The sequence below is a fragment of the Dryobates pubescens genome, chromosome 15 (genome assembly GCF_014839835.1).
Source record: "Dryobates pubescens isolate bDryPub1 chromosome 15, bDryPub1.pri, whole genome shotgun sequence".
NCBI classification, from domain to species: Eukaryota; Metazoa; Chordata; class Aves; order Piciformes; family Picidae; genus Dryobates; species Dryobates pubescens.
In genome coordinates, this window is record NC_071626.1 from 2,224,451 (window position 1) to 2,237,195 (window position 12,745).

Below are 12,745 nucleotides of genomic sequence, written 5' to 3' on the forward strand. Positions count from 1 at the left end.
GCAGCGGCGATTAGGAAAGGTTCATTCAGGGATTCATTGAGGAAGAGGGAAAAAAAAAAAAGCCGGAGAGGAGGAGGAGGAGGAGGAGGAGGAGGCAGGCACATAGACACAGACAGACACACGCAAGGGGCTGCTTCTCCCTCCCCGTAGCTCCACCGCTGCCCGGTGCAGGGGAAGGCGGTGCGGAGTTAGGGGAGGGGGGGAGGCTGGGGGTGGGCTTCGTGATTCATTTTCTTAGGGCGGAGGAAGAGAAGTTGTTGGAGGGGAGTTGCTGCCGGAGCGTTGCTGTCGGAGGGGTGTTGGAAGGGTGAAGCCCACCCGCCGAATGCCTCAGTGAGAGAAAGAGAGAGAGAGGGGAGCTTCCAGAGCCGGCTGCGCTCCCCCCGTCCTTCCTCATGCTAGATACGTTCAGACCCGTCCCTTTCGCGTCGGAAATGGCGATTAGTAAATCGGTGGCGTGGCTGAACGAGCAGCTGGAGATGGGCAACGAGAGGCTGCTGCTGATGGACTGTCGACCCCAGGAGTTGTACGAGTCGTCCCACATCGAATCGGCCATCAACGTGGCCATCCCCGGCATCATGCTGCGGAGGCTGCAGAAGGGCAACCTGCCCCTCCGTTCCCTCGTCTCCAGCAGCGAGGAGGACCGGGAACGCTTCGCCCGCCGCTGCGGCACCGATACGGTGGTGCTGTACGATGAGCACAGCCGCGACTGGAACGAGAACACGGGCGGAGAGTCGGTGCTGGGACTGCTCCTCAAGCGCCTCAAAGATGAAGGCTGTAAGGCGTTTTATCTGGAAGGTGAGAAGGAATCTGCTCCGGGGTCGTGAGGTGTGTGAGGAGCGGGGGAGATGTGTCTGCCTTGTCCCCTCTCCTTGGGGCTGGAGGTGCCGGGGAAGCGAGCCCCGGGGCTCGGCGGTGCGGTTCTGCCCGGGGGCGGCCGCAGCGTCCTTCCCGGGCATTGCACGGTGGCACTCCGGAGGGACACTGACCTGCACAAGGGTGGGTTTTGTCCCCCCTCCAGCATCCCCAGCGTTGTTCGGACAGACCTGGAAGGACTTGGGGGGGAATGGCGGTGGCAGCGAGGGGGGGTGTGTGTGCAGCGAGGCTAAACGGGGATCCCGGGATGAGCCGGGGAGGGCAGCAGGAATCGTTGCTGAGACAGCTCGGAGAGATCTCCGCAGGGCGAGAAGCCACACGGAGCTTTAATCTTCCATGTGCTGAGCACTCCGCCGATTTTCTTAAACCTTCTTTTGGGTTTAGTCTGTCTGCGTGACAGTCTGACCCTTTTTTTTATCCTCCCTTTTTTCTTCCTTCGTTTCCAATTTTGTTTCCTTTCCCCCAACTCCCCCCTCGCCCCCGGCTTTTTTTTTTTTTTAATTTTCACCCTTTTTTACCCCCTCACCTCTTTCCCCCCTTTTTACCCTCCCTTTTTTTAACCCCCCCTTTATCCCCCGTTTTCTTTACCCCCCTTTTTTTCCCCCACTCTCCTTTTTTTTATTCCCATTTTTTTATCCTTCGATTTTCCACGGTTTTTTTTTACACCACCCCCACCCCTTTTTTCCCGTTTCTTTTTTTTTCTCCCCCTTTTTTACACCCCCCCTTCCCCCCATATTTTCTTTTTTACTCCCTTTCCCCCATTTATTCCCCCCCCCCCCTTTTTTCCCTCTCTTTAATTATCCCTCCTTGCATTGTTTCTCCTGTGGTCCGAGAGGATGGGAAAGCAATCTCTCTTTGCAGACAGGGTTATACCAGGGAATTAAATCGTCTTGGCATCTTATATCACGTTGCATCCCCCCCCCCAACTCCAACTCTCCTTTGCTTTTCTCCCCAGGTGGTTTCAGCAAGTTCCAGGCCGAGTTCGCTCTGCACTGCGAAACCAACCTAGACAGTTCATGTAGCAGCAGCTCTCCTCCTCTGCCAGTCCTGGGCTTGGGAGGCCTCCGCATCAGCTCCGATTCCTCCTCAGACATTGAATCTGACATTGACAGAGACCCCAACAGTGCCACCGACTCGGATGGCAGCCCCCTCTCCAACAACCAGCCTTCCTTCCCGGTGGAGATTTTACCCTACCTCTACTTAGGCTGTGCCAAGGACTCCACTAACCTGGACGTTTTAGAAGAGTTTGGCATTAAATACATCTTGAATGTCACCCCCAACCTGCCCAACCTCTTTGAAAACGCCGGAGAATTCAAGTACAAGCAGATCCCAATCTCTGACCACTGGAGCCAAAATCTGTCCCAGTTCTTTCCTGAGGCCATCTCCTTTATAGGTGAGCTAACAGCTCTGTGGCAAGTGCTGGAATTCTGTCTGTCTTGAGGAGTGTTTTGGGAGAGGAGCAATAAAGCAGCATTTCTGGCAGGCTCTGGAGGATGTCCCCTCTCCCCCTTTCTGGTTTTAAAGATGCCTTAAGTTGAGGGGTGGGTGGTGGTGACTCTTTGGGGGCCCGGCTGTGTTGTAAGATGGAGCAAGTTGCCAAGGGAAGTTGTGGATCACCTGGAAGTGTTCAAGGCAAGGCTGGATGAAGCTTAACCTAGTGGAAGGTGTCCCTGCCCATGGCAGAGTAGTTGGAACTAGATGGTCTTTAAGGTCCCTTCCAGCCCAAACCCTGTTCTATGATTTTATGACCTGGGAGATTCCTCCTTGAGCTCTTTATGGAGCTGGGGTGTGAGCTCCTGCTGGCAGAGGAGTGGAAGGGGGTGGAAATGAGCCTGGAGTTGGTGGTTTATTTCTCTTTTGTTGTTGTTTTGGGGTTTTGCTTGGTTGGTTTGGGGGTTTGGTGGTGGTGGTTTTGTTCCTTGAGGCGTTTTTTTGTTTGGGCTTTCATTGTTTGGGGTCGCTTTGGGTTTTATTTTTGTGTTTGGGATCTTTTTGCTTGTTTCTGTTTGGAGTCTCTTTGGTTTTGTTTGGGGGTCTTTCGGGGTTTATTTTGGTTCTATTATTATTTGTTTACTTGGGTTTTGTTTTGTCTTGTTTCCCCCCCTGCTTCTGTAGGTTACTGAAGAGCAGTATAATACAGAAAGAGAAACTAGGAAGCGAACTTTGGCTTTTTAAACACAAATTATTCACAAAGCAGTATCCCTGGCAAACGTACAACCAGGGCTTTAATTAAATCTGGTGGTAATAATGCTACCCTTAGACCTCCGTGCCTGGGTTAGCCAAGCTCTTAGCCCTTACCCCCCAGCTTTTGGAAACACCTCTTTGTGGCTCCAAGGGAGCTGTGGTTAGTTTTACCCTCCTCCTTTCGGTGGGAAAAAGTCCAACCTGCCCACGGAGGTGCGGTGGAGTGGGCAAAGCAGGATCTGTTGGGAAGCTGGTGCTGTAATCCGGTTGAATGATACCGGTAATAGTGGGAGAATGTAGGTAATCTGAGCCCCAGCAGGAAGAAATGTGGGCTGGAAGCCACAAAGAAACTAATCTCCAGGCATTGTAATGCATTTCCTATTACAAAGGAACCCATTTTCAACCAATGTTGACATCCTGTTCCTCCTAATGGGTTGTCCCCTGTGACTTCCCTCATTCTTTTAAAATGCCTGAATACCTCCATTGTTAGCTGCACAACAGTTGGAGAATAATTTAATAGACCTTTGCAGTCTGCTGGGCTGTGCAGAAAGAGAGAGAGAGAGGAGGGGGAAAAAAAGGCATTCAGTGACATCTTGCAGGATTTCCATGCTGGGGAAAAGGGGACTGGAAGAATTTGAGGCAAATCTCCAGGGGAAAGCATTCCTTGTAAAAAATTGTGACTTTTAGAACAGTGTCCTGCTCCCTTTGTCTCATTTTTAGCTCTCTGAGCTCTTGGGTTCGCATTGGTAAGGGGCTGGGAGTCTCCTCTTGCCCTGGTTTTTTAGTTTTCTGAGCTGCCAGGCTCTCATATTGGCTGGGGGGGTTGTGGGATTCTCCTCTTACCCTGTTGGGTTTAGGGTTTTGAGCTTCTGGTCTCTCTTTCATACTGGGAGGGGGTGGATTCTCCTCTTGTCCTGGTTTTTTACTTCTCTGAGCTCCTGGACTCAGGTTCATGCTGGTAGGGAGGTGGGATTCTCCTCTTGCCCTGGTTTTTTTCACTTCTCTGAGCTCCTGGTCTTTCACATTGGTAGGGGCGTGGGATTCTCCCCTTGCCCTGGTTTTAAAGCGGCGGAAGTTAACTCCTGAGTTGCACTGCTGGCCCCTGGGATCAGAATCATCCTGTCTTCCTGCCTGATACTCATCTTGGTGTCGAGAGATCAGTTACCAGCCCTCCCCCCCCTCTCCCCCCCCCTCCGGCCCCCGTCTTAAGTGTCGGTTCGCCGTCTCTTTGTTTCCCTCCAGATGAAGCCCGGGGGAAGAACTGCGGCGTCCTGGTGCACTGCTTGGCGGGGATCAGCCGCTCGGTGACGGTGACGGTGGCCTACCTCATGCAGAAGCTCAACCTGTCCATGAACGACGCCTACGACATCGTCAAGATGAAGAAGTCCAACATTTCGCCCAACTTCAACTTCATGGGGCAGCTGCTGGACTTCGAGCGGACTCTGGGGCTCAGCAGCCCTTGTGACAACCGAGTGCCCAACCAGCAGCTCTACTTCACCACCCCTTCCAACCAGAATGTCTTCCAGGTGGATTCCCTGCAGTCCACGTGAGCTCCCACCGCCTCCCTTCTCCTATCCCACCTCGACGGGGATCGCTCCTTAGCGGTTTTTCCCTCTTGGGCAGTGATCAAGGCAAAAACCGCAGCTTTCACTTTTTCTGCTATCCAAAGGCAGCTCTCCGCCAGAGCAGGCTAGGAAAGGTTTACCCAGCGTGGAATCAGCTCTCGCAAAGGGAGGGAAGGTGGTGAGAGCTCTGGGGAGGGGAAAAGGACGGCGGGGAGCAGGCAGCAGGTGGGCAGCAGGGCGCTGCTCAACCCCTCCTTGCCGGCTGGCCTGAGCGCCAGGCCTGGCAGCGGGGGTAGGACAAGGTTGGCCAGGGCTGAGCATGTGTCCTTTAGAGACTGGAACTGTCCTGCTGCCCTCTCCGCTTTGGGATCCGTGACACAACATCAGTTGTCTTCAGTGAAGACTTGGTGATTTATTTCTCCTTTTTTTTTTTCTTCGTTTCCCCCTTCCTTTTCTTTTTTTCCCCCCTGTTTGTTTTGTTGGAATTTATAGAGGAGCCAAAGAAAGAGGTTTGCAGCTTGGTGTATTTGGGAGATCTTGTTTTGCTGGGAGCTCGGTAGCGTTCTACTCTGATCCGTGTAAATATTGACTCTCTGACACGTGGTTTGCAATTTGCAATCCTTTTGGGTTTCTTTCTTTTTGGTTTTTTCGTTGTTTTAATAATTATTATTATTATTTTATTTGAAAATCCACACACATTCAAGCCATCAAATCCCAGGGACAGCTGTGGGTGGTTTTATTTTCCCTTGGTTGGTTTGCTTTCGTCATCAAAATTCTGCTTGAGTTGCTTGGTTGGGTTTTGGTTTGGCTGCTTTGCTTTCCTGGTTGCTTTGGAATTTTGTTTGCTTTTTCTTGGTTTTTTTTTTTTTTTTCTTTTGTGTTATTTTGTTTGTTTGTTTTCATCATAAATTCTGCTTGATTTGGTTGGGTTTTGGTTTTCCCATTTTGCTTTTTTGGTTGTGTTTTCTTTTATGTTAATTTTTCTTTTTCCTTTTCTTTTTTTTTAAATTTTCCTTGTTTTTCTTTTTATTTTTTAATTTTTTTTAATATTTTCCTTTTTCTTTTTAAAACTTTTTTCTGTTTTTTAAATTTTATTTTCTTTTTTCTTTTCCTTTTTTTTTTCCTTTTTCCTTTTTCCTAATTTTTTTGTTTTTCTTCTTTTTCTTTTTTCCTTTTCCTTTTTTCCTTTTCCTTTTCCTTTTTTCCTTTTCCTTTTCCTTTTTTCCTTTTCCTTTTTTTCCTTTTCCTTTTCCTTTTTTACTTTTCCTTTTCCTTTTTTCTTTTTCCTTTTCCTTTTTTCTTTTTCCTTTTCCTTTTTTCTTTTTCCTTTTCCTTTTTTCTTTTTCCTTTTCCTTTTTTCTTTTTCCTTTTCCTTTTTTCTTTTTCCTTTTCCTTTTTTCTTTTTTCTTTTCCTTTTTTCTTTTTTCTTTTCCTTTTTTCTTTATTCTTTTCCTTTTTTCTTTTTTCTTTTCCTTTTTCCTTTTTTCTTTTCCTTTTTTCCTTTTTTCTTTTCCTTTTTTCCTTTTTTCTTTTCCTTTTTTCTTTTTTTTCTTTTTTTTCCTTTTCCTTCTTTTCCTTTTTCTTTTTTCTTTTTCTTTTCCCCCCTTTTTTCCTTTTTTTTATTTTTTCCTTTTTTTCTTTTTTCTGTTCTTTTTCCTTTTCTTCTTTCTTTCTTTCCTTCCCCCCTTTTTTCACCCCCCCTGTTTATTCTGATTTTTTGTGTTTTATTTTTTTCCTTTTCCTTTCTTCTTTTGAATTGAAAAAAAAAAAGAAAGAAAAAAAATTGATTTAAAAAAAAAAATATTGCAGCATGCTCAATTTTTGACTCTTCCACTGAAGCAAGCTTTCCATGAGGGAGAAATGGCAATGGTGAGAAGTTTGCCAATCATCTTATTGTGAGCGAGTGCAGTCTCTTCTTTCATATATATTGATTTTCTTCTTCCTCTTGGTGATCTTTTGTTTGTTTCTCCTCACACTTGATGTGGCTTCCACACAATATCTCTATTTTTCAAATGGAATTTAATTTCTTGCTTGTCTGTTTTGTTTTTCCTTTGGTTTTGGCCTTACCTTTGCTCTCACTTTGTTCTGGTTTTGGTTGTAAATAGCTCATCTTGGGAGAGGAGGTTTTTTCTGTTGTGTTGTGTTTTGGTTTTGATCACTTTGGAGAACTTTCAGACGTGCTAAAACTCAGTGCATTACCTCTGTACAAATTCTTCAGGGAGCTTCACCTCGAATGCAATATTATTTTTTTTTTTGTTGGTTTGGGTGTTTGTTGTTGTTGTTGGGTTTTATTTTTTCCTGTTTGGGTTGAGTTTCATGGTATAAAAAAAAAACTGGAAGTACATGCAAGCATTTTTGTTCCCTCTGTGTCTACGCACAGTCGACCTGCCCGTGGTTGCCAATAAGGGAGGAAGTCTCAATTCACAGTGGAAAAGGTTTCAGATGGAATTTATTATAAGAATGTAAAACAAACAAAAAGAAACCCCCACACAACCTCCCCTCCCCCCCAACCCCTTAAATTATTAATAAATAAATAACTATTTTTGGCTATTGAGAAGCTGGCTGCTTTATTCTTCCTCCCCTTCCCCCCTGCCCCCCCAGCCCCCTTTCCCCCCCCCCTCCCCTCTTTCCTTCTCTGTGTGGGTGTGGTTTATTGCACATTGACATCTGGTTATGGTTAAAGGTAATGATTGCCTTCAATGGCTTTTGTGTAGCCCCCTAGGACAATAAAAGCCTTGGTTTCCCCCTTTGCTCCACCAGTGCCCGAGTGAAGAACCAGTGCATGGACTGGATCCTTCCCCAAAGGGGAACACTTTGAAGGCTTTCAGATCAACAGCAAAATATTCTGACTTGATCTTCAGAAGTCCCTTCCAAACCTGAGGCCCCAAGGCCCCAACCCCCATTCTATGACACCCCTGCCACCATTTGGTCCCTTGGCCACTCCAGGAATGGACCTGACCCTGGGCCATAGGAATATAGATACCTTTGTGTTGTTATTACTAACTCAAGAATAAGGAGCTCCTGTTTCCTAGGCTGGTTTACAAACTTTGGCTAGTCCTGAGATGTGAGGAGATAGATTCATGCTCTCATTATTGTCTGGCAGGAGCTCACCATCCCTGGAGGTATTCCAGGAAGGTGTGGGCATGGTCCTTTGGGATGTGGTTTAATGGCCATGGTGGTCTTAGGTTGATGGTTGGATCTTGGAGGTCTTTTCCAAACCAAACAACTCTATGTTGCTATAAATATGTGGCCATAGCACTTTGGGACCTGGTTTAGTGGCCATAGTGGTCTTAGGTTGATGACTGGACTGGATGATCTTGGGGGTCTTTTCCAACCCAAACAGACCTTTGAAATCATCACCTTTGATTCTATGACTCTTGAAATCATTTCAATGGAAAAAGACCTCCTAGATCATCAAGTCCTTTTCACAGAGATCCATCAACAGTCTGCAAGCTGTAAGTGATTTCCCCCCCCCCCCCCCCCCCCCCCCGCCCTTGCTGTTCAGCCACATTGCAGTTGAGCAGGTGAAGGAAAGGAGGAAAAGCCTCTCTGTACCCTCAGTCACCTCATTTCCTCTTTTGGACCTGTCAAATCATCCTGTCTCTGCAGGAGGCAAAACAAAAAAGAAAGGTGGGGGGGAGGGAGGGGACGACAGTGATTGCAAAACTTCCTGCTGTAACTTCTCCACAGGAAGGATGTTCATGAAAAGAAGTGGCCCAAGGGTGCTGCCAAACCCTTGTGTGCAGTACCAGGGTGGCTGGAGCGATGCTGCAGCTGGGCTTCTGCAGGGCTCCTGGCAGCCCAGAAGCAGGTTTCAAGTGCTTTTAGAAACTGCAAGTGTGTGAAATGAGAGAAGGAAGGAAAAAAACCCCAACGAGGCAAGCAAAACACGGAGGGGAAGGGGGGAGGGTGTGTGTGTGTGTGTGTGTGTGAAGAAGAAGAGGAGGAAAAAAAAAAGTGAGTCAGTGTCTCATGCAGTAGTGGCCTAGATTGAGTGCATAAACTGTGAAAGTAGAAGTGGGTTGCAGTTAAACTTGGCTTGTGCTAATCCAGTTTTGAACGGTTTCCGCTCTTGGCATTCCCTGCGCTGCTCTGTTCAAAGTGGAGATTTGCAAGCAGCTCTAGCAATTTCCTGTCCAGCTGCAGCTCAAGTAACTCCCTTGCTTGGGTTGGGGTTGTTTGGTTTTGGTTTTTGCTTTTTTTTTTTTTCTTTCTCTCTCTCTCTTTTTTTCTCATCTGGTCTGTGGATAATTTTAGCCAGTTTCCTCTTGCTGGATTTATTAATCTGCTTTTCCTTGTAGAAGCTTCATAGCTTTGCCGTCCCTACTGTTCTGCTGAAGTCAACAGATGGCCTCCCAGCCACTTCCTCTCCCTTTCGCCGTGGGTTTGTTGTCAGGGCCACTTCTGAAATTAATAGTGCTTGCTGGCTGGCTGCCACAGGCCATTACCACAGAGGGGAAGTAACACATCTGAATAGCAGGAAGCCAGGCAGGGTCACAGCGGGAGCCGAACCTGTTGAGCGCGGTCGGACCTCTCCAGTACAGCAAGTGTTGGGCTCCTCTTCCCTCCTTCCCCCCCCCCCCCCCAACCCTCCCCCCTCTCAACCCTCCCCCCTCTTTCTATTTATTTTTATTTTTAGTTTTTTAAACATGCCTTGTGCAGAGCCAGGATCTGAAGGGAGCTTCAGCTCTCTGCAGCAGGCAGATGCTTCCAGGCAAGACGAATCGGAGAGCGGCAGGGGTTGGAAGGGACCTCTGGAGATCAACCCCTCTGCCAGAGCAGGACCTGCCCAAAGCAGGTCACACAGGTACATGTCCAAGAGGGCCTTGAAAGTCTCCAGAGATGGAGTCTCCACCACCTCCCTGGGCAGCCTGTCCCAGTGCTCTGCCACCCTCAAAGTCAAGAAGTTCCTTCTCATGTTTAGATGGAACCTCCTCTATTCAAGTGTATGCTCATTGCCTCTTGTCCTGGCTCTGGGGACCACTGAGAAGAGTCTGGCCACATCTTCCTGACACTTGTGAGCATCCCTCAGCCTCCTGTTCTCCAGGCTACCCAGCCCCAGCTCTCTGAGCTTTTCCTCATATGAGAGCTGTTCCAGTCTCTTCAGCATCTTGGTGCCCCTGTGCTGGACCCTCTCCAGAAGTTCTTTGTCCTTCTTGAGCTGGGGTGCACAGATCTGGACACAGTAACTCCAACTGAGTTGGAAATGGGAATTGTGAGTAGGTGTCCATTGTGACTAGGTGCCCATCAGAAATTCCAGGTGATCCTGCTCTGGCAGGGGGGTTGGACTTGATGATCTTCAGAGGTCCCTTCCAAGGTTAACTGTTCGGTGATTCTGTAGTTGTGACTTGGGTGCCCACTGGGAATGGTGGCCAGGAGCCCCATGGGAATCGTGACTTGGGTGCCCAGTGGGGTTATTGACCTGGTGCCCACTGGGAATGGTGACTTGGGTGCCCAGTGGGGTTATTGACCTGGTGCCCACTGGGAATCGTGACTTGGGTGCCCAGTGGGAATTGTGAGTGGGTGCTTGTTAAGATGAGGAGGTAAAGAGCAGCCATGTGGCCTAAGGGAGGAGGGCTTTGGCTTTCTTTGCGAGCTGCTTTGAGAACCTAGTGCTCACAAGAGCTTCCTGCTTCCTTCCTGCCTCACCAAATGACTAACACCAACTGGGTGCTTCTGCAATTCATCATTTTTTAGGACAAGCAAGCTGAGCTGATCAGCTTTGCTCACACACACAGCAGACTTGGGCACAAAACTTCTTCCAGATTTGTTGTTGTCCTTGAGCAAAACCTTGCCTTGAACTTGAGCCAGGACTGAGTGAGAACAGCTTTGGTCACCCAAGCCAGGACTGGAGCTCAGCTAAAACCTGGTTCAGCCTCTTGATGTCTTTTCTTTCCCCTGGGGTCCAGCCCCTGATCTTCACTCTCCCCCCCTGTGCTCACTCTTAATGATGAATGCTTTGGAAGGAAAGGTGGGGAGGGGGTCTCATCATCCACGTTCACCCCTCCCACACAGCTCTTGGGTGCCTTTGGCCAAGCAGGGTGAAGGGAAGGGGTTGTTCACCTGCACTTGCCAGCTTTGATGAGGCCAAGCTCTGCTTGCCCCTGCAGTTCCCCCTTTCCCCCCATGTGTTTCAGAATAACTTGCTTCCTCTCTCCCTTCCCTCATTTCAAGTCCTTCCTGTGATGGGGCAGAGGTCTTGGGCTTCTGGGAGGGGTTTGGCAGCTATTGTAGTTCCTCAGCTGGTAAAGTAATTTGTAGAGGGAAGAATAAATCCTTTGTGCACAGGGGGAGGAGGGGGAATGCCCCCTCCCCCCTTTCCAGCTGAAAAATGACAACTTGCTTCATGTTATAATGTAGGAGTATAAGGTACTGGATGCCTTCAAAAGATGCTGGGAGGGCAACCCCTCAGGAGTGAGCAGAGCTTTTTCACACAGCCCATTCTGTGCCTTTGACACAGAGGCTAAGATTGGACTGGAGGTGCCCTCCACCCCCTGCCACTCTGTGGTTCTAAGGTGAGGGAAGAAGTAAGAGAATCCTCGTAGTGAGCTGCAAGCTGTAGAAGAGGAAGAAGTCAAAGATTACACTGCTGTGCTCTTGCCATGTCCTAGCAGATGACCTCATTCCCCATCTCCACTGCCTGCTCCTGTGCAGGTCTGGCTCTGTGTGGCTCCTCTGGATCCTCTCTGTACAGCACTCTGCTGCTGCTAGCAGGGAAGATAGGTGTGAGGAAGAGCTCTCCCTTGGGGATCATCCAGCCTCACGGGGCACTGACCCTCCTCCCAGGGGTGAAGAGGGGTGAGGAAAGAGGGCAGAGACCCAAAAAGCGGCTGCCAAAGGCAGTCCTGCTCTCAAAACTGAGCCTGGGCTTCACAATTGTGTGTCTGGAGGACAGCATTTGTTCAGCTCCTCTGAAAAGCTGCCCCAAAATTTTCTGCCCGTTGAGAGGCATGATGACACTTGATTCAGAGCTCCAGGAGAGACAATGGCATGGGAGCCCTGAAACAAGCCCACAGCACAGGCCCTTTCTTCACACTGCCATAAATCACTGCAGGCTTTGCTTGAGTGAAGGTGGTGGAACAAATTGCCCAGCCCCATTCAGTGCCCCCCACCCCAGACCTCGAGGGTACGTGCCCAGAATTGCTGAGCTACCCCAGGAGCACCAGGATGGGGCCAGACCCCTCCATCACCCAGCAGCACTTAGCAATGACTCCTGGGCCTCCAGCTGCCTGAGTTTGCTCCAGACACCTCATAGCCAAAGGGAGATAAAGGCTACCCACTGGTGTTCTCTCAGGGCAGCTGGTGACACTGGTGTGTACAAACTGCTCCTTTCCTTCCTCCTCAGCACCCACAGGCTGATGGTGCTGCATCATAGGTTGCCTTTCCTTCAGTGCCAGGTTTGAAGTCAGAATTCTTTTGGATGGACAAGACCCCTGAGGTTATAGATCTCTAGAATGGTTTGGGCTGGAATGGGCCTTAAAGCTCATCCAGTTCCAGTGCCCCTGCCCTGGGCAGGGACACCTCACACCAGCCCAGGTTGCTCAAGGGCTTGTCCAACCTGGCCTTGAACACCTCCAGGGAGGGGACATCCACAGCCTCCCTGGGCAACCTGTGCCAGTGTCTGACCACCCTCACTGCAAAGAATTTCTTCCTAATCTCCAGTTTCAGTCTGCCCTCTTCCAGCTGAAATCCACTGCCCCTTGTCCTACCACTGCAAGCCCTTGTAAAGCTGCATTTTTCCTCATCTCTCCTCTTCCAGCTTCAATCCATTCCTCCTCATCTCTTCACAAGAAGCCCTTGTAAAAAGCCCCTCCCCAGCTTTCTTGGAGGCCCCCTCCAGGTACTACAAATGGCAGAGCTGCAGGGACCTACTAACACATAAAAGAGAACTATCAGGATCAGTGAGACTTCAGCTATTGCCTCAATTGATTAAGGTTTCCTGTGCTATCTGTGATCTAAATTGCATTTTCTGGGTCACTATTTCCACCACATTCATTAGTCTGAAGCTTTTCTGGGCCAGCCCTGCCCCTGTGAAGAAACATTAGCACAGCACCTCTCATCTGGGCTGAAATTCCAGCTGCAGCTCAGCACTGAGCTGATGTTCCCATTGAAGCCTCAGG

At 48.9% G+C, this 12,745-nt stretch overlaps 1 protein-coding gene across 1 annotated transcript; it reads left to right on the plus strand.

Moving 5' to 3' along the window:
- The first annotated feature begins 348 nt into the window (after positions 1-348).
- Positions 349-4,777, plus strand: DUSP6 (dual specificity phosphatase 6). The gene is made up of 3 exons (XM_054167905.1): positions 349-798; positions 1,832-2,269; positions 4,303-4,777. Exons 1-3 carry the CDS (start codon positions 396-398, stop codon positions 4,608-4,610), a joined length of 1,149 nt encoding a protein of 382 aa, XP_054023880.1. The 5' UTR covers positions 349-395; the 3' UTR covers positions 4,611-4,777.
- Positions 4,778-12,745: the final 7,968 nt, after the last annotated feature.

Excerpts from the sequence above, each read along its gene's own strand:
- DUSP6 (XM_054167905.1), top strand. The coding sequence starts at position 396 with ATGCTAGATACGTTCAGACCCGTCCCTTTCGCGTCGGAAATGGCGATT. Across the intron at positions 799-1,831 it reads TAAGGCGTTTTATCTGGAAG|GTGGTTTCAGCAAGTTCCAG; the intron begins GTGAGAAGGAAT and ends TTTTCTCCCCAG. Across the intron at positions 2,270-4,302 it reads TGAGGCCATCTCCTTTATAG|ATGAAGCCCGGGGGAAGAAC; the intron begins GTGAGCTAACAG and ends GTTTCCCTCCAG.